Source organism: Dendroctonus ponderosae, unplaced genomic scaffold (assembly GCF_020466585.1).
Source record: "Dendroctonus ponderosae isolate FM_Combo_2020 unplaced genomic scaffold, Dpon_F_20191213v2 Dpon_F_20191213_8, whole genome shotgun sequence".
NCBI lineage: Eukaryota > Metazoa > Arthropoda > Insecta > Coleoptera > Curculionidae > Dendroctonus > Dendroctonus ponderosae.
Window position 1 is genome coordinate 11,946,877 of NW_026019016.1, and position 20,728 is coordinate 11,967,604.

General features: G+C 33.5%; 2 protein-coding genes across 12 annotated transcripts in view; both read left to right on the forward strand.

Moving 5' to 3' along the window:
* The window catches only part of LOC109536150 (arf-GAP with dual PH domain-containing protein 1), a 16,572-nt gene extending 11,229 nt beyond the window's left edge, over positions 1–5,343 (forward strand). For 3 of the 4 annotated variants that reach the window (XM_019902242.2, XM_048668940.1, XM_048668939.1), the window contains one exon: positions 1,399–5,343. In XM_019902242.2, the coding sequence (XP_019757801.1) occupies positions 1,399–1,463 (65 nt within the window). In that variant the 3' untranslated portion in view covers positions 1,464–5,343. The remainder of the gene's footprint in view (positions 1–1,398) is intronic. The other variant, XR_002171808.2, reaches the window with a different exon arrangement.
* A 1,367-nt stretch (positions 5,344–6,710) lies between these two features.
* LOC109536123 (serine/threonine-protein kinase Genghis Khan) overlaps positions 6,711–20,728 on the forward strand; it is a 42,664-nt gene continuing 28,646 nt past the window's right edge. For 4 of the 8 annotated variants that reach the window (XR_007282222.1, XM_048669425.1, XM_048669428.1 and 1 more), the window contains exons 1-5: positions 6,928–7,250; positions 16,532–16,809; positions 20,031–20,287; positions 20,343–20,506; positions 20,568–20,718. Coding sequence is in view for 6 of the 8 variants with exons in the window: in XM_048669425.1 (XP_048525382.1) it covers positions 16,599–16,809; positions 20,031–20,287; positions 20,343–20,506; positions 20,568–20,718 (783 nt within the window). In the remaining 2 variants the exon portion in view is untranslated. Of the gene's footprint in view, positions 6,735–6,926; positions 7,251–7,419; positions 7,443–16,531; positions 16,810–20,030; positions 20,288–20,342; positions 20,507–20,567; positions 20,719–20,728 lie in introns of those variants that run through there. The other 4 variants (XM_048669426.1, XR_007282223.1, XM_019902204.2 and 1 more) reach the window with 4 other exon arrangements.

Genomic DNA, 20,728 nt, shown 5'->3' on the forward strand with positions numbered 1-20,728 from the left:
TTGTACCACGACACTCAAGAATTCACCACTTGTCCAAAACGGCTGAACTCGATTGTTTCATCAAAATATGAGTCTTACATAAGAACAAATTCACAACGAGTTTCACCAAAATACATCGTACCTTTCTGCCGATATTTTCAAGAAAGATAATTTTTTTGGAAAACTTTGACCATCAATATCAGAGGAGCCAGACATTTTTTGTAAATAAAAGTTAGGTCAGATCGTCTTCTTTTGATGCAAAGAATATCGCAGTATCATTTTGATCATTTGCTTACGGACCCCCCCATATACAGGGTGTCCCACCGGGAACCGCCGCCATCGATATCTGGCAAACTGTAATTAGCAGAAATTTGAAAATTGGTCGAAATACTTCATTTTACATCACAAAATAGAGCACGCTCAGGCTAATTAACTCTTTCTTATTATTAATTATTATTTCTAAAAGATTTTTTTCACAGGCATGTATATGTATAATTAAAGTGAAGGTCAAAGACAACATTTAAATATATCTGTTCATTATTTTAGAAAGCATAAAACAAACAAAAACACATTCGCTCCATGACTATTAAAACTCCAATAATCCAAATCTTTACTGCGGGAACACTGAACTAAAAAAGTGCTAGAAACCGTGTTTTTCTGAGGTTATAATTTCGCTCGCAATGGAAGTATCAAACCGGCAACGCGGCAATGAGACGCGCAAGCGCAATCAGCCAGGAATGGTCCTCCCCTACTATTAAGTGGCAACAAGATAGGAAAATTGGAAATAAAAAATTACCACAAAATTGTCCACAGTAACAGCCCAAATGAACTCAAAGTACCGGGGTCGGTTAAAGTAACTACGGCTTACGCGTTGATAACAAAATCAGGCACTTCGACGGTAGTTATTTTTGGATTGCCACCCGTGGCCCAATCCCGGCACACGAACGACGAAAAGTTAAAATTTTTAATCCAGAACGCAAAAGTCTGGAATCAGTCTGATTTTCTCAGGTGCTTTTCCCGTCACAGATGGTGTCGCGAAAAGGTTCTGTATTCAACTCCCTTTGCTCCCGCTGTCCACGCTCCTTTATACTCGCGGAAAGGGTATTCTCCACTAGTCAATCAATCGAAAAAATTCCGATCCCTTACCCAAATTGCCCAATTTTCGCAAAGGGGAAAACCTTCAGTCGGTAATTCCCCGTTCTCTCGAAATTCGTGGGTTTCCCCGACGTCTCGATCGATCGTCTGTAAATACTCGCAGAGAGTGACGCCAAGAGCGCACAAAATATGTAAAATTTTATTTCATTTAGAAGACAAACTTTAACTTTAATTGAAACTATAGAATCAGTCAAAATAGTTAGTTTTGTCTATTATTCCCATCCTTATTGTTAATTACATGATATTAACTGATTTTTTTTCCAGTTTCAGCACGACTTGTACGAAAGAGGACGAATACAAACTCCATCAGTATATTTTCTCCTAGGTAGTTTCTAATGATTGTAGACGGCATTTTGCCTTTTGCTAGCCTAGTCCTGTACTACATCATGTGTACCTTATGGTATCGTATCATGCACATCTCATTGGCAAATACTCAAAACCAAAACAGGTACCTATTTTTACAAAGCAATCTCCTTTACATGGTAAAGTATTTATATGTGAATGTTACGTGGGTTCTTTTGATCAAGTTCGTTCTAGTGTATTGTGTTCTGATAGTATTTGTAAATAGTAATTCTGCCATATTCTGATGTAAGTCAATTTAATATTTACGTTCAAAATAGGGCGTCATTAAAGCTGCAGAAATTTCAGCGTTTAGCATGCCGTATCGATGGCAATGCCGTAAGAAAGCTGGAGTGGTTTTATTGTATTTTTTCATTTTGTTGACTTCTGAAACTGTTGTGTTTCCAGTTTTTCACAAAGTCTCGTTTTCGAAATGCACTTCTGTTTTTGAGCCTGCATCTATAGGGTGAGTTTTTTTAAGTGTTACAAGGCTATATCTCAGAAACGGTTTCAAATTTACTTATAAAACTTTGGGAAAGTAAGAAACTGGTAGGGAGACGTATTCATTTTATTATTCTACTCAAGCGCCCTCTATGAGAGGTGAAGGCAACATAAAACATTTAAATGAGACGGTATATTTTTTATCGTTAAATTTAAACCAACAAAAGAAACTATGTATGTGTACAAATGTTTATGTCATTTGATCACTTAGTTCCAGAATTATGACGTGCAACATAAATTTAAAAAAATCAATTTATTAAATTATGACCCGACTAATAATAATCAACTATGTTTCAGCATATGTTCAAAATGCCTGCCTTCAACTTTACTCTTTACCACTCTTTTTTTCAAGAATTTTCCACTCGCGCTATCATTTCAGGTGTCACCAACAAGCAGGCAAAGCGAATTATCTCCGTCATATCATGTGAGGTGGTGGGGTGCAATGGCCATCTCTTCTATCTTTTATCAAACCTCACAAAAAAATCACGCGGTGTCAGATCTGGAGATCGCGCAAGCCAGTTGACCGCACCACCGACACCAATCCATCTTTCCATCTTCCACTTAACTGGGGTAAACTGTTTCTTAAAAAGTTGGTGCAGATATTTCCATTTAAATTTATTTCATAAAAATAGGTACCAATAATTCTATCCCCAATTATACCATATCAAACATTAAGCGCCCAGGGATGTTGGTTTGGCACAGTTCTGATCCAGTAACGATTTTCCGCCGCCCAATAGTGCAAGTTATTTCTGCTTATCTTTAAAAAAAATGTTCTAAAAATTCCTTTCAACATCGTGAATTTTCGTACAGTTCCATTAGGATACTTCCTTTTAATGGAATGTTTTTTTTGTGTAGATTGTATTTTTTTGTGTAGATAGAGGATTGTTTCTGTTAGATTGTATTTTTTGGATTTTTACGTGGTTGATGTTCACAGGAATCAGTCGACCATTTGACAGATTCTTCGAGAATTTCAGTAGTTGGGGTTGGTTTAGGTTGGAAATCTCTGCGCCCACAGTAGCGCAGCTTCTCTGTAATTCTTTCTGCACTCTTCCATGTTTAATTACAATAACTTGAGAAAAAGAGCGATAAACACCTTAGCGAGCGCAATCGGTAAGGTAGATGCCTGTTGTTCCTGGTTTCCACATAATAAAACATGTTCCCCTACCTAAGTTTTACTTTCCAAAATGTTTATAAATATATTGTAAACTGTTTCTGAGATAGAGCCTTGTAACGCTTAAAAAAAACTCACCCTGTATAACGAACCATTTCTAACTAAACATTTTGTACAATGTTTACAAAAAGATTCAATGCATATCCATACTCTAAAAGACTTGCCCACTAAAACAATTATTATTTAGCTGTTTCATGCTCAATCAACTTGGACTTATAATATTTCTATATTATCTTGCCGCGTATTCCTGAAACTCTGTTCCTTTTAGAGATCTCATCAAAGTCTATATCTCGTTTAAAACCCACGTGTAAAATGGTTCGAATTTCGAAGATCTACAAAATGATGTCCAAATTGCCTTTTAAAAGTCTTATTTACAAACTTGCCCACATTAAAGGAGCCCACAGCGATAGTTTGTCCGGTTGGTTTTACCGAATCTACACGATGTTTTATTAAGCTTAAGTTATTAACCCTTACTGTAGTTATCTGAAAGCCTTCGTGAGGCATGTTATTTAAAAAGTGGGTAGCTAACAATTATAATACATAATTGGCACATTCATTTCTACATTGATATGAAACAATTCTGTTTATTTTAAGCAAATCATAGATAGAGTGCCCAACAACCGACAAATAAATTATTTTAGTATAGTTTTTCTTAAATTATCATACAGTTCAAACTTTCTGTAGTACAATGTTAATGTTACCACTTTTATAAGTTTGTATTTATTATATTTTTGTGTGTGAAATTTCGCAACATGCGGTTAAATATTAATGAAAATAGGCGAAAAGGAAACACAGTTAAAGATTACACATAACACTTTACTACTAAGGATACTTCTAAAAATGTCATGTAAGAACAGCAAATTTCAAATTTCCTTTGTTAATTTTATAACTGACCAAAATTATGTTCTACATGTTCTCAGAATCAATCATTATTTGGATAATAACTTTTTGTGGCCGCTAAGTTTGATAAATCCTATACATGAATAGTTTGACTAATACGTTTTCGAGTTACAATTCGCCTTTAGAATCTATCCCATACTGTTTTATTTTTATGTAGTATCCTGATTGATTTTCTATGTTTACCTTTCTAACTAATTTTAGTACTTCACATACTGATATTATCATCGCTTCGTATAAACCTTAAACCGGATTATAGTTTACTTTGATAAAGTCGCACATATTTTGTTCGTTCTCCTTTCCGCATTCAGTTTCATCTAGTTATCCTCAGTTGTTTTTATATTATTCAGATATGTACTTACATCTAAGAAGACATTGTTCAGTTAAATCAACTAGGCCCCTGAAGCATTTTTATTTACTCATCTTTTTCAGCCACATTTTCAAAGCAACCACTTCGAATTTCATTATTTGATCGTTTCCACAAAAATTTATGAAACACATTTAAACGCTTGCATCCCAAATTAGATAAATGCGCGGATTCTGAAATATGACTAAAATGTATTTCCGTTTTATTATTTTCGTACATTCAGGAAATCTGTTTCACAATTTTTTATTTCTTCATTCGCATAAATAGCTAGCTTGTCTGGTTTTATAAACTTGTCAATCTGAATGTATGTGATTTATCCAGAATGCTTCTAATGATACCGACTAAAAGTAGGTGTTCAGAAATTATTTAATAATTTTAAACATAATATTACAGTAGTTTCTAACTTGATTGCCTAAATCATTTGCGAGATTTTAGTGGCGTGTGTAGAGTTTTTCTGTAAAGGTATCGATGATTAAAATGAAGTTGCAGCATATCTGTTCAGCAAAGTTTTATTTTGATAGAGAACTTGAGTTAACTGATCATCGATGGAGTTTCAAATATAATTCCTGTTTTATCGTGAATAATTTATGTATATATGAATTCAACTTCATTTTTCTTCGACGCGTTGAGTGGACGTGAACCCACCATTTGAGAAAAACTGATCCTGATGTGCATAAACATAACGTTTTAGTTTTACTGGTATAGACTCAACGCCAACAAACTGTTCATCACTATATTTGTACATATTAAATAGGTAGACATCAAAGTACATTATAGGAAGGAAGCAAAATCGTATTTACTATTTACCAATTACATAACTTCATTATTTATATTCCATATTTTGTATCTAGTTTATATAATCGAGGCTGTTCAAAGTGCGCATCATGGCACTTACGTTTAAGAGTCTGCCGTTCAATAAAGCAATTTGTAGAAATATTTTGGTTTTATTGGTAACTGACGATCTTTCAGCATCAGGTACTTTGTCCGCATCGGACGTTGGCAATCATCACCTTGTCCACAGCTAGACGAAATAATGTGGTGAAACTCACTTAAGTTAGTAAAATATCAGGGATTTGCGTAACTGAAACTCATGCGACGCGCTCACGTTGTACCAAAAATGTTATTTATGTTCCTGACTGCGTGTAATTGTTATTATATTTTTTTTTCCTGGTTTTCAGTGAAAATTGGAAATAAAAATGTTCATATCGTTTATTTCATATTACGTTTCGGCGAGACAACAGCGCCATCATCAGATTTAAAATTCAAAACAAACTATAAACACCAATTTACAATTAAAATATGTTGTACAAAAACTATAATTTATAAAGCATTAAAACATCCATTAGTTGCACCTGCAACGTGCTTACGATAATCGTGTCCTTGATAGATCTATTCTGATTTAACTAAAATGTTACAATAATTGATTGTTAATACAATTGAACAAGCGTGACAAAAAAATTGAAATTTWATTACACTGACGAAATTTTCCTTTACACTAACAATATTTATACATAGCTACAAGCTACATAATTACCTAAATTTTCACTTTATAAAYATTGTATATACTTTCCTGACTGTGTTTCAATTCCAAATCAAATTCATTCCTGGGTTTCAGTCATTTATTGTCTCTATTTATCKATCAAAATACGTTTCGGTGTATTTTTCCACCATYATCAGTTTTTATGTGTAGCGTTGTTGCRGCTTTAAGCCTTGGCATGCATTTTCAAGCAAAAATTCTCGCTGCTCGCACTGTTTCTCTAAACAGTTCACCCGTAATTTTACGACAATATTTTTCTCCAATTTCTTCCTGTACTTCACTTACGTGAAAGCTTTACTAAATGATTTTTAATAATTTTTTAGTAAGCTAAAACAAAGTAAAGTAAGCTTTTCGAGCGAAAAGTGCTCGTTTCGACTAGTTGAAAACAAGATCACGCAGTTAGCTCACAAGATCCCTCCAACTTGTCACGAAATGCAGTTAAAAAGAAGAGATTTTCCAATTATCCAGAGATTACTTAATGCACGTTCACGTTCTAACACGTCCGACCTCAAAATTTTGAGTTAACTTAAGTTTTAGACAAAACGCGCTTCTCAGCAGCGCCACTGAGAAGCGCTGCAGAGTGGCCCGTGTGAAACGGCTCTTATCTATTGCATTTGCGAGTTCAGGCGCCCCCTGGTGGCGAAAATTGTAACCACAAGTTAAGTAGTAATTTGACACATGTTTTGTTGACCTTGGTGTCATATTGGTGTTTCCATTTGATTGTGATTTGTTTTGTTCTAATCAACTTTTGCAAGCATTTAAAGAAATAGAAACAGATCGAAAAGTGTGTAAGTATTGTTTTATGTTATAAATCATCAACTCCAATAAATAGACAAGTTTGACAAGTCTCAACTGTCACCCGACAACGAGTAATTTGACGGCAGCGCCACCATCGGTAGGTGAACTCGCGAAAACATGTCTGGCGAGCTTCCAACGGTTTCTGTTATTACACTATTTCTAGCGGACCAAAGATGGCAGATGTGGCGTCTGTTGATTTCAAAAATGTTTGTATATTAGAAAAATATCAAGAGATTAGTTCATAAATTCGTAATGGAAATTCGGAGTCCTATTCGGTAGTGATTGCGGTAAAAAATGCGATTTTCCTATGTGAAAATTTGACAGGATAAAACCAAACACACCTCGGTGGGGGAGTACGACAAAAATGGCTGCCGAAAGTTTTCACGGAAATGTATTTTAAACGGAAAGCGTGAAAATAATGAACGTTTAATCACTTTCGACAGGTCTGTTAAAGATTTATTGTGTTCAGTGCTTGTTCCACCGATTGCTGCTTTCATGGAATACAGGTTTGTCTATTTTGGGACATCTCAGTTTATATTTAGGTTAAACTAAACTTCGTCATTTCCCGAATTCGCAATATTTTTCCTTCGATTTCCTGAGAAAATTTGCGGTATACTCCTATGCTGTTGAATACATGCTTGTGCTTTGTTGTTTGTTTAATTTTACCCGGCGATAAACTCGGCTGGTTTATAAATAAGGTAAAATGTCTTTCTTGGATGGTCTGCACTATTGCAATGGCATTTTTCTAGACTTTATTGAGTTATTATTGCACGCTTAGAATTCCTTGCTAATTACAGGTTTGATCGTTAAGTGAAATTACTTTCTTAGCATCTCTACGCTCTTTTCCTTTTCATAAACCCGCTTATGCCAGTTAGGATTCACACATTTTATTGACTTGCATGACTAATGTATAGCCATACTTCCTATAGGGTTCGACATCTGTACTTTTATTAGTCTGATGTCTTCATATAGACTGTTTCATACAAATACTAGAAATAGGCACACAGGCAAAGTGTGCACTGTTCCTATAAGTCCAATTAATATTAAGAATAGTTGAGAAATACTGCAAAGTAGAAATAGCAAACAAGTTTTTAAAACTTTTCTTGCTTTAGTGGACTAGTTTTTGACGAATTGATGTTCGCTAATTTGTTTTTATTCTGTGTGTGAGTGCAAATGTGAATCTACCTGGTAAGCAAACTGAAACATTCAGTATGTTTTTATTTTACCCTGTACTAGATTTATAAATTTTTGTTTTTTTATGGGGCTATGCGCTTATTACCGAAGGTACTATATGTATGATTACAACGATATGACTATTACAATTTCAAAACCAATGATACCGGCAAAGCGTAAAATTACTTATTGCTCTAAGGTTACTACACCCTGTACATACACATAATGTTCGGAAATTATTTGCTAAAAAAGCTAAAAGAAGAAAAATAAAAGCAAAAAAAAGGGTGATTCAACAAAAAAAAGTCTCGAAAAAATAACTGAGCTGCAGCGCTTTGAATTTCGATTTTTTATTTGTTCTTTCTTGCTTCATCGATTTTATTTCGCATTCTTTCTGCAAATGATCAAAATTTTCTATTCCAAAAAAACCGCAATTAGTTTATTTCCACGCTTTAACAAGCTAACAATGTACATAATGAAAGATCTTATAGGAGCTTATAAAAACGAGCTATAAGGTAAGGTGGCACCTCGATTTTCAATGAATATCAGTTTGTACTAAAATTTTAAATATGCAGTAATTGAATGTTGATCGCTGATCTTGTTGCACGAGCATCAACTACAGATAATCCCAAAAATAATCGGACATCCCGCGCTTACTTCAATTTTTCCACGAATATGAAATGATTATTGATTATTTTAGATTGATTGAATTTAAGAAGTTTTGGCATGTGTGGTCGCTCTGGGTCTGGTCGGTGGGTGTGCAAAATGTGACTTGTAAAAATTCTCTATCAATTCGCGAAAATTTTGAAAATATGCGACTAAAGGTGTAGGAATCCTTTATACTATTCAATAGATAATTAAATATGTCATCTGTTCCCGTTTTAAAGTACAGGGTGTTCCATTTAAATTAAGCAAGTTATTACCGTTCAAAACGTGCAATTGTTTGGACACAATTTTGGGGCACTGATGTCAATCTATTTTTTTAATTTGTCACACAACTGCATCGATTGGTAGCCGTAAGGTAGAATTTGAATTGGCGTTGAGATTTTCAAGAGAATTTAAAAGAGAAAAAAAATGTTTACAAAACTCCAAATATCTCAGAAACTCTAAGCTTTAAGTAAATGGCCCAATTTCGTAGAAATGAGCTGTTATTGATGTTCTTCTTTTTCTTCTTCTTATCTTAGGCGTTGAGCCTGTTCTTTTCCATCTCTTTTCTCTACTGCTGCAGTCGTATTTGACACTTGTTTTGTTGACATTGATATCACATTGGTGTTTACATCTGATTTTTGAACGTTTGCAAGCTTTTAAAGAATAGAAACAGATCCAAAAGTGTGTAAGTATTGTTTTATGTTATAAATGTCATGAACTCCAAGAAGTAAACAAGTCTGACAAGTCTCACCTGTCAGACTTGTTAGACTTACTTGGCAGCGCCACCATCGGTAGTTAAACTCGCGAATTCTTGACGACCAGGGAGTAGGACAGCCGAGAGAAGTGGGCGGGGCTTTATGGCAGTCGGCCGAAACGGTATTCTTGGAAAAAAGTTGAGAGATAGAGAGTTGTTCCTCAGGGAGCCTGATGATCGACTGATAGGACCCAGTAGAAAACTCATCTCGCCGGGTTTTCCAACCTCAAATCGTATTTGTTTATGTTTTCTTTGTGAGTAACGGGTGTATCGATTTTTTAACGAGTTGTGCTTAATTTAGTTTTAAAATGAAAGTTGAGGCATTCAATAATTTTACATTAAATGACATGATTGATGACTGAGGATGTGGATGATGCCATGGAATAATTTGGGGTTCCAAGGCATCTGTAAGGGATGCTCTTTAGAAGTCCCCAATATCCTTGTAGAGTTGGTGGAGATGGTGTTTTATTATTCATTACATATTTTTTACTATTCGTTATGGATCCTACAGGAGAAGTATCAGCTTGTCATCTTTAAGGAGCATAGACTCATTTTACGATTCAATATAAGGTGCTGAATGAAATGGGCTACATATTTGAAATTACACTTTTACTTTAAATTTTGTTGATAAATATACTTAAGCAGTTAATACTGTATAAATTTGGCTCGTGCATCAACTTACCCAAATAGGACACAGAAGCAATGAAGCACGCTTACAAAAACAAAATCTTTAACTTTTAATCCAAACGGTTTGGAAATAAATAGTTGCTAGGGTTCTTATTTTCTTTCTGATATATTGGTATTGTAATGCCTGTTTTCCATTGATTTGGTATCTAAAATTCTCTGAAAAAATACGGCAATATTTTCCATTTTCCACACTTTGCGTTGCGCCCCATTAAGGTCGTGTTCCATCTCTTTGATAAATCGTGTACAATATTCTCTTTCCAGGTTTCTTATTTTAGAGTTTACATGGTTTCTTGTATCTTTGCATTTCTCATTATTGTTAGGTGTCTTATTACTGCAATATTGTAGATATGCTTTTCTTTTTTCGTTCGCTAAATTTCTTATTTCGTTAGTAAACCACGGCTTTGATACTTTTGTTGCATTAGAGTTAATTTTCATAACTCATATACCTTATTTTGTAGCCTGTAAGATGTTCGATTCTTTCAGAGTTTATATTTTCCTCTTTTTTAATGGATTCATCTTGAATCTTTCTTCCAGGCGTTCTTTGTAAAGCTGTTTAAAAAATGTTTTGAGCGCAGAATTCAATTAGATGTTCCCCGTTTCGGTTTATTATTTCTTTATTGAATCGTTGTTTGATATTGTCTGTTATTATTTCCCACTCTCGCATTAAAATGTCCAAGTATTAGGAGTTTTTCGTTCCTTTGTATCTTGTTCAGCACTTCTTGTAGGTGTTATAAAGTTTAGCTATCTAAACTTCCAATTTTTTTTCTCGTTTCGCTTCTTCTCTCGCTTAAATGTTAAAATGGCTTATTTTTTAGACGTCACACCCTTTTTGTGTGTTTATGCAAATTTATTGCTGTTTTCGTCACATCTTAGATAATAAGCGGTGAATGTGAAAGTTGGATCATTCATACTGAGCTAAGTTTGCAGGAAGTATACCAAATTTACAAACAAGCAAAGAAAATGTTAATAATAATATTTCTGATAATTTCAGCGTCTGTACGAATGTCTGTGAAATATTTCGGTCCATAGGTTTATAGGATTGCAAAAATGGGCAGGAACTTTTACAACGTATTTGCTAATTGATCGTGAAACAATGTGTCGGTATTTAATAGTTATTTATGAATAGCGTTAAAGATAACGTTTTATTTTACGAGTTTTATTGAACCGTTTAAGCTCATGAACACGCATACGACTATGTTCCGTTTATCCATCGATTTCTTGAAAGTGATTCAATTCGTACTGTTTCTTATTGTAAATGAGTCTTCTGCTCGAAGTTATAGCATCTTAAAAATAGCGCTCAAGTTATGGAACACCAAGAAATAGTCAATGTGCTAATAAAACTAATACTGGCTATAAAGCCGACTACGATGTGTATAAGAGCATACTTGCATTGACGGTGAGGATTTCAACAGCGGGTTTAAACCTGAGAAAAAATACACTTATAAAATTCAATCTAATATGAAATATTCACAAAAAAGCGAAATTATTAACTTTCTTTTGGACACTGTTCTTTTTAAAAAAATTACGTCACGTAAATGGCTGTTTCCTTATGTGTAAATCAACAGGTAAAACTAAATCACTAGTAAAAAAGATTGTATTAATTCGCAACAATCATTCGTTGAAATAAATTGAATTCAATATATTTCAATACTTTATCAAATATTAGTTTGATCAATTACGTTTTATAAGCGGGGATTAAAATATCTGTATTTCAGTACAGTTTCAGTTTACGTACACTCATTGCATGAGTTTTATAATAGCACTTCTGAACTTCACTTCACAACATCAGTTTTCTTTGATTACAAGAAAATAAAGTTTCGGCAAAAGTGTGCAAGCTAGATGACTCCAATCTCAACTTTAATATTTAGTACTTTAATACTTTAATATTTGGTATTCTCCTTGGTTCTCAATGACTGCTAAATTGTTATTAAATACTGAGAAATTTCCAAAAAACTGTATCAGGAATACGGCAGCAATGTTTTTCAAGGTAATCTGCCTAATTAACATTGCGCAAATACCTGTTGCTTCGTAATTATTTAAAACTCCGGTAACCATGGAATTATACATAGTGACAATAAGATAGACAAGGATAAACGATAAATTCAACAAGATTTGTTGACTGCGGAACGTACTTTCGAAATATCAACCTGTTCTCAAAACCTCGAAATCTGCGGTGTTTGGTATTTACAAATACCACAAATCCAAACAACACCAAACATTTGAATGGTTAACTCCAAACAAGCTGGTGCCTATGTAATCTCCTTATTATCCACTCTTATCAAGCAGCTTCTCGTATTCAGTTAATTAACTCCTGCTCCATTTGTACATGTGTGTGCTCCTTGTACTGTGGGTATCGTACAAACGTGGTAGGAATGTAGCCCTTCCTCGGTATTTATTTGGTGCTTGGGAAAGTGTCAGTTAATGTGCTCTGAGTGCCCCTGGAAGGCCCTGATTCTATTATGTCCAATACTTGTTAATCTAATCGCATATCAGCAAATTCGCGAAAGGAAATTCAAAGTAAGTCACAGTTTGACAAATTATTGTTATTATTGACAAGGGCTATCCACCTGTAACTATCTGTTAATGGCAAACAACATCATTGCCGCTGTGACTTTTCATCAAAAAATTGTGGAGGAGAACTTTTTTGATATCAAAAATTTTCGTAATCGTGCAAAGGTCGTAATTTTTCTTTTTGAATGCTGAAATATTGCAATATGCTACCAATTAAACATGGAACAATTTCTAAATAATGCTTAATAACAACGTTGAAATTCGGTCTTCAACCGTTAATATCTTCTAAAAATTTTCAATATGTTTCTCGTACTTCCCAAGTGAGCCTCTATCACCCCTTAAAAGGAATGACGCCAATTTTGAATCACCCTGTATGTAATTTAGGGCAGCAAGACCGATATGTACCATATTTTAACATTATGTAGGTGGTATTAGACAGAACGGTAAAATATGAAGAAAAAGGCTCTTCAGCTATAACTTGATATATATTGTCTTGAATAGTAAAGAGATTAAGCAAAACCTGCGCGAAACTTCTAAATGGCCATGTCAGAAAAAATACTATGTTAGTGTTTGCTTCCGTCAAACTCAAAATGGTGTTAGTGGTTGCTTATGCGCACTGCCTTCAGTATAAATTCAGCACAGCAAACAGCATTTCAGTTGCGATCACTTTCACTTTCTCACGAGCATCAATTTGCTTAAAATAAACAGCACAGTGATTCTGCGAATCATACATGTAGAAGTTTTCATCTATTTAGCGTCTCCACATGGAAGTTAAACTCTACTTATGCATGTTCGACATTGTTTTACATTACAACTCACTTCTATCTGCCTGGATTGCCGTACTTTTTATCGAATTTTAATAAAAACTTTTTTTCTAATTATACAATTTTTCTATGAGCAATTTTGTCATGCTTCATTTATATTGTTTAGCTATACTAATAGCCAAACAACCAAATGAAAATTGATACGATTATTGAGAGCATTAAAGTGACAACAAATAACAATGGTTATGACAACAAATAACAATTTTCCGACATTTTGACAATTTTGACATTTCGAAAAAGTATCTATTTTATTGCCACTTACTGTATTTTCTATGGTTACCGGAGTTTTTAATAATTACGAAGCAACAGGTACTGTTTACTGTACCCCCAGATAACAACTCTAGAAGAATGACGCCAATTTTGAGTCACCCTGTATTTTCATAGTTTTATAGATTGACTGATTGCAAGTAAAAGCAACAGGTATTTACTTAATATTAATGAGGGAAACCTCAATTCTAAATTCATAATTTATTTTTTTGCATATATCTCAGTTTTTATTATGATAATTTGTACTACTCCTTCGAAATAATAACTCCAATTGTAGCTCACTCATTTGCTTACATGCTGTCGATTATTTTTAACTTTACGTTTTCAAGTAAAAAAACGGAAAATTTAATTTGAATTTTCCTTGTAGTTGCTTCCGAAATAGGGATGAGATTTAATAAAGACTGTATGCATTGCATTTTACAGGAATATTGAGAAAATGAGTAATTTCCGTAGAGACTAGAGAAATAAATAAAGTTTTTGCAAAATACTTACCCTACTGAAAAAGTGAGTCTGATGGTTTTAAAAGCAAGAAATCCAATATTTTGTCCACAAACAACATTAACACTTTTCGGGAAAATGTTCCTGAGTTTAGAAATGTGATCTAAGCTCTTCTATTAGCGAACTTTTTTTAGTAGGAAAAACCGGGGAAGAATTGACGCTTTTTAAAACAATGCATGCATTTATTAGTCGATAATGAATCTTTGTTGATCGATTTATTAGTTATTTATGGAATGGCGTTTAAGATAACGTTTTTTTTTGCGAGATGGTAAGGTCGAGTCTTTTTAGCAGTTAAGTACAGTTTACTGCGAATTAAGTTTTACTGAGAATTTTTCTTTTCGTTTATGAAACCTGTTATTCAAAATGTTGATACTTAAAAACATCCTCCCTAATTGATGTTACCAAATATAAAAATAATAAGAATGACTACTTAATTTACTAACATAACATCTTGAATAATAATAATAATTAATAGCTAAAGTATGGTGATCGTGTCGTTTGAGTCCCTCCGAATTATTATTTTTTTTCTCTTTTTACCTTAAAGGACACTTCAATGCGAGCGCTTTCAGCAAAAAAAACTCCTAGATGGTCCATCAGTTAATACAAAGAACACTCACAAAGTTTGAGGAAAATCACCATTTTCAGGCTAAATGTCAAGCGGTATTGCCAAACTGCACAAAACGTTTTAAGTTAATGAAAATTATTTCCTTGGATACCTAGCAAGTGTTAGAACGAATATGTTACTTTTTAAATTTTTCATAAAAAATGCAGAATGATGAGGATAGTAGAAATAGTCATGATATATAATGATTTTCTTTATTAGAAACATAGGTAATTCTTAACATTGGTAAACTTAAAATAAAATTTTCTAAAATCAGAAACAAAACATGGGTGAGAAGTATCTACTTAAAGAAGAACAAAACTGATAATAAACTAGAGAATTAAATAAAATATACGGTTTATATGCGAAAATGTTTAAAAATATCATTTTCATTTATTTAAAAATGAATTAACATTTAAGAATAAAATTTTTTGCAGATGCTTTTTACTGAGTCTAGTTCTTCGCTCGTGTATGATAGCACCCAGTTTAGAAAATAATCTCGCATTTTGTTTCACAATGACATTAAATATTCCACAATAACAACAAATAGAAATGCGTGTTTGGAAAACAGTTAGGATATTTTCTGATTTACTTCCAGTCAGTTCACTTCATTGTTATATAGCTTGTAGCACGTAGATTTAATGTTTTTTTGTGTAAAAGCAGTTTAAATGATTGTTTTAATATTTTTTGCTAGCAAATTCATATGCAATAACATGAAAATAAATAAAATATTGAACAGGATAACAACAACTCAGTACGAGTTTTCTTTTTCCGTCATATTCTATAATTATTTGGTAAATTCCAATATTATATAGCTGAGTCTTTAAGACGCTAAAAATGCCATTGACCTTTTTCAATGTAGATTCGCTTCAAACATACCTACTTTTAATATTTGTTTCACTGCCAAGATATTCTAAGTTCAATGGTAGCAGTACTGTTGTATTGTTGTTATAGTGCATACTAATAAAGGTTTTGTCAATTTATAGACTATTTAATTTAATCGCATTAGGCACATTTTCACTTGGTTATAGTATGCAGGTGCATGTGTATTGATTTTTTTATAATTCTTGTGTATTAATGTTTAATTGATTGTGTGCTGTTAATTGCTACTTTATCAATTATATTTGTGTTATTAATAAACCCATTTTTATTTGCTGCTTTGACTATTTTACGTTCTTTATTATCAATAAATAATTAGAGAGAGAACAGATTGAATCTTTAATTTATTACGGTACTTGTTTTTTAAGTACTAATTGATTAGCTACTAAAACAGTATCGACCTTATTATTAAAATCGGCCATTGTATTTATATTAGTATTCATATGGTAACAGTTGTTTAGCATATACTAACGTCATTAAATAACCAGCCGATTTTCATTATTCAATCTGAAAATTAATAATATTATTCTATCTTATAGGGGCACTTCTTCCTGGCATTTCAATGCTAATTTTAAACATTGTTCTTTTATTTTTGGTTCCGGTATGTGACCTTTTCAGGAGAATTGTCGATTGACGCCAGACAACTTGCAAATGTTTAATATTTGTATTAATTTTCAAATTATTTAGTGCAAAGTTGTTAAGTACTAATTAATTAGTCACAACCATATATATATTTTTAAGATCCCAAAATCTGTTTCTTATCATAATTGGGTTCAAATGTTTCATATTCGGTGCCAAATTGCCATGAGGCCATACCAATATTCTGTATTATATAAAGGGTCTGAAAAGAGTTCCTTTATACCCATAATGTCCTTGAAACTGCCATAATAAAGTGCATTTTAAGTAGCCAAATTCTTGACTCCAAAACTAATTGCAAATTTGTTTCAGATTTAATAGTGATTAACTTTCCGAATTGTCGAACACCGGTGACATAGAAGCAAGCAAGTCTGCTGTAATGGGGGACCTTGAGGGAACGGAAGCCACAGGGGCGGCTGCGGAACGTCGACTTCGCCAACTAGAAGCTCTCTATTTGGGAGGGCCACTAGCCGCCCATGGACAATCCTTCAGCGTCGAATCCCTTATTGACATTATGCTGGTTCTGTATGACGAATGCTGCAACTCCAGCCTCAGGAAGGAGAAAACTGTTTCCGATTTTTTGGAGTATGGTATGTCCATTTAGTCTATTAATGTTTTTAACGAGTTTTCTACATCTGCAGTAGTTTGCGCATATGGTAGCACTATCCAATGTTGGTTGATGGAAAGTGTATTTGTTAACATTGTTGAATAAGCACCAGCATTAATTTTTCTTAAAGCGTTTTTTTACAATGCAAAATCAGATTTTGGCAAGTAATGTTTGTTTTAGTAATTGGGAATAATTATTTTTAAGTTTATAAGTATAGGAGCATGGCTTGCATCTTCAGAGGTGGTTTTCTTGAGAACTCATCAGTACAGTGGAAGCTTCAACAAACCACCTCTGAAAATGCAAGCCACTCGTGCTTACGAAACGTCAGAAATAAATTCCATTTTACGACGATCGAAAAACTCACCAGTTTCAATTTAACGATTGTTTAATTTTTGATTACAAGTTCAATGAAATAACAATGAGTTGAAACAAAATATTTTCTGAAAACGTTCCAAAGTATTTTTTCGGATCAATTCAAATAATTGAAATTATTGAAGGTGCACATATCGCAGTTACTTGAATGCCCAGTTTATCGTAAATTTCCTTATTGGTTCCATAACTATCAGCGTGTTAAAGTTATGCGTTCTATAAATTATCGTGAGTTTCTTTCCACAGTTATCGAATCTATAAAGTAGGCAAACCCATATAAAAAGAGGACGCATCTGTGAAGTCAGATTACGGTGACTTGTGTTACCAAAAATTATTGTTTCAAAAAACTCTTATTTAAAATTAGCTCTTAAGATAGTAACAAAAGTAAAGGCTGCAATTTAATAGTAATAGTTGTCCAATTGTAATTACACAGGACGTGTTATTATTATGTTTAAGTTAACATTTTATATTATTTAATAATTAATTTTATTGATTGAACTTTGGCCACCCCGTTTTAAAATTGTAACAATTGATACAGGGTGTCTGAAATTCAGGTAACAGACCAAATTTACCTTTTTTTTTCAAATGGAAGGCCGTGCTTTTTATGGCATATTCGCACTATTCGCAAAATTCTTGGCCTATTCGGTATAAACGTTCTATAGTGATTTTCAACTGTTTTTGACTTAATAACCAATATTGATTGCACTTTGGCCATCCCGTTTTAACATCGAATTTGAAAATTAGAGAAAAATGTTACAAACAAAAGTTGTAACGTCTACTTTATTTTAAGATAGTAACAATTGATACAGGGTGTCTCAAATTCAAGTGCCAGCCCAAACTTATCTTTTTTTTAATGGAATGCCGTACTTTTCATTGCATATTCGAGATATTCGGTAAATTCTAGGCCTATTATGCTCTATATTGATATATAAATGCTCTATATTGATTCTCAACTGTTTTTGAGTTAATAACCAATATTGACTGAATTTTGGCCAGCCCGTTTTAACATCTAATTTGAAATTTAGAGAAAAATAATTAGAAAAGTTTATTTGTCATTAACGTCTAGTTTATTGTAAGATAATATCAATTGATACAGGGTGTCTCAAACTCAAGTCGCGGTAAAATTCCAGTCCTCTTGGATATAAATTTTCGTAAAAAAACGTACTTAACATTTTTTTCTAATTTTCAAATTAGATGTTAAAACGGGGTGGCCAAAGTTCAATCAGTATCACTGTACATATGTATAGTAAAGCAGGGCGAGTTGGACCACTTTTTTTCAAATCAACATTACTAACTAGGTTTAAAATTATCAGCTGAAATTGTTGGAGTTACCTACTTGAAAAACTAGTCTGCTTTCAGTTTGCCTGGGTATTTCCCTCTTAAACCGGCGGAGATGTTGCCAAATTCAAAATCAATTTAAATAATATTTGGTTCATCTACCCCACCGGTAAGGGGTAGATGGCAGACGATTGTGATAACATTTTAATCTCGGCCATCTTATTTTTTTTGTTGCCAGTGCTGCGAAGTTAAGCTATTAAAATGCGTCTCAAATGTTGAATTTTTGAGCATTTTTCAGATGCTCCTAAGTCCATTGGCTATATTTACTCCATTTTTCTCTATTTACTATAAATATGTAAAAATAATCGCTGATAAAGCAGCTGGCGGATTGAAAATTGCGAAAAAACGAATTACCGAAAAACGCCTGCCGAACCGTTTATTTTATGAACTTTATCGATTGAAAGCTTAGTTTTTGTCAAAAAATAATTAAACATGAAAAATGCGCTAAATCTGAAGAATTTTCCCTCCACAAGGCGATTCATGTGCACGAGTTACTTTGAGAAAAGTTTTATTCAAACAGGGAAACCAGTTGCAATCTTTATCGCTCTATGCACTGGGAAGCTCGGGTTTTGTGCATCCATGTAAGTTTTAAAAATACTTAAGGTTTTTTTAAAGATCGTACACTTTTTTCTAGTTCAAAACATTTTCGCATTTTTGTTAAAAACTGTTGTCAGATTTAAACCAGATTGTAAACAGGCTCTTGGGAACCTTTTCACATTCCGAACATTTTATGGAGAATCACTTTTTTTCGACTGGAAAATGTAAAAATGATGCAACATATTTCAGTTTCCTTCTGATAAATTACAAAAAGTATTTAAAATGTTCTTTGTAGAAGGTGTTTTATATTTACTCTTGTACATAATAATGTAGATCCAAAACAAAAAATCGTCTTCTTTGGCTCCCTTGCTATTTATTTTAGAGGAAAAACGAATAGCACCTTTTTAATGCACATTGACCCGTTTTATCCAGCGGCGCACGCGAATTTTTTCCATCGTTTTTATTTTTGAGGATAATTGGAGATTTTTTGATACAGCGTTTTTGGCATTGCTTTTAAGTGTTAAAATTGGAGCTTTGTAAAAATTACCACTGCATACTTTAGTATTTTTTCCGAATTTAGACAGTAGGCATGCTACGAGGAGAAAGTAAAAATCTTCACCGAAATCGAACACCGAGAAATATCTGCAGACTCTCCCCAAATTTCCCCAGTAACACTCACCGAACTACAAGTCCGAATTGCCTCCCGAAAAACAAGTAAAGCCCCAGACCCGACCAAATCACCAACAAAAATCTCAAAACAAGACACATACGAGCATCACGCGCAGGTGTCCCAAGTTTTCATGCATAACATTAAGTCTTTCATCTTTATTTTTGAAATTGGAATATTTCTTTTCAATTTTCTCTCTCTTTTATTACTATTCTGTTTATAAAATACTGTGATGATAAAAAGAATGTATATTGAAATACTAATGCATTTTACATAATCCGTTTTTTTTTTAGTTAAACCTGTGGCCAATACTGCAAAGACGCTGCGGCTCAATCGTGATGACTTCGAAATTGTTAAGGTGATAGGTAGAGGAGCATTTGGTGAAGTGTGTGTGGTTAAATTACGTGGTTCAGAAAAAGTGTTTGCCATGAAAATCCTCAATAAATGGGAAATGTTGAAAAGAGCGGAAACTGCATGTTTTAAAGAAGAACGGGATGTCTTAGTTTTTGGAGATCGCCGATGGATAACCCATTTGCATTATGCATTTCAGGTGAGTTAACTTCACAGCCGATTAAAGCATGAGATTTGCACATTTTCTATTTTAGGATGAGTCAAACCTATATTTGGTTATGGACTATTACTGTGGTGGAGATTTGTTGACTTTGTTAAGTAAGTTTGAAGATCGTCTTCCAGAGGATATGGCCAGGTTTTACATTGCTGAAATGGTTCTGGCAATAGATTCTATACATAGACTGAAATATGTACATAGGTAATCCGCCGATGTTTGCTGACACACAAACTTATACGAACAATACTTTTTTATTTGATAGGGACATAAAACCTGACAATGTCCTATTAGACGCAAATGGTCATATTAGGCTAGCAGATTTCGGTAGTTGTTTAAAACTTAACGACGATGGCATGGTGCAATCAAATGTAGCGGTTGGAACACCAGATTATATATCGCCTGAAATTTTGAGAGTAAGCGTTA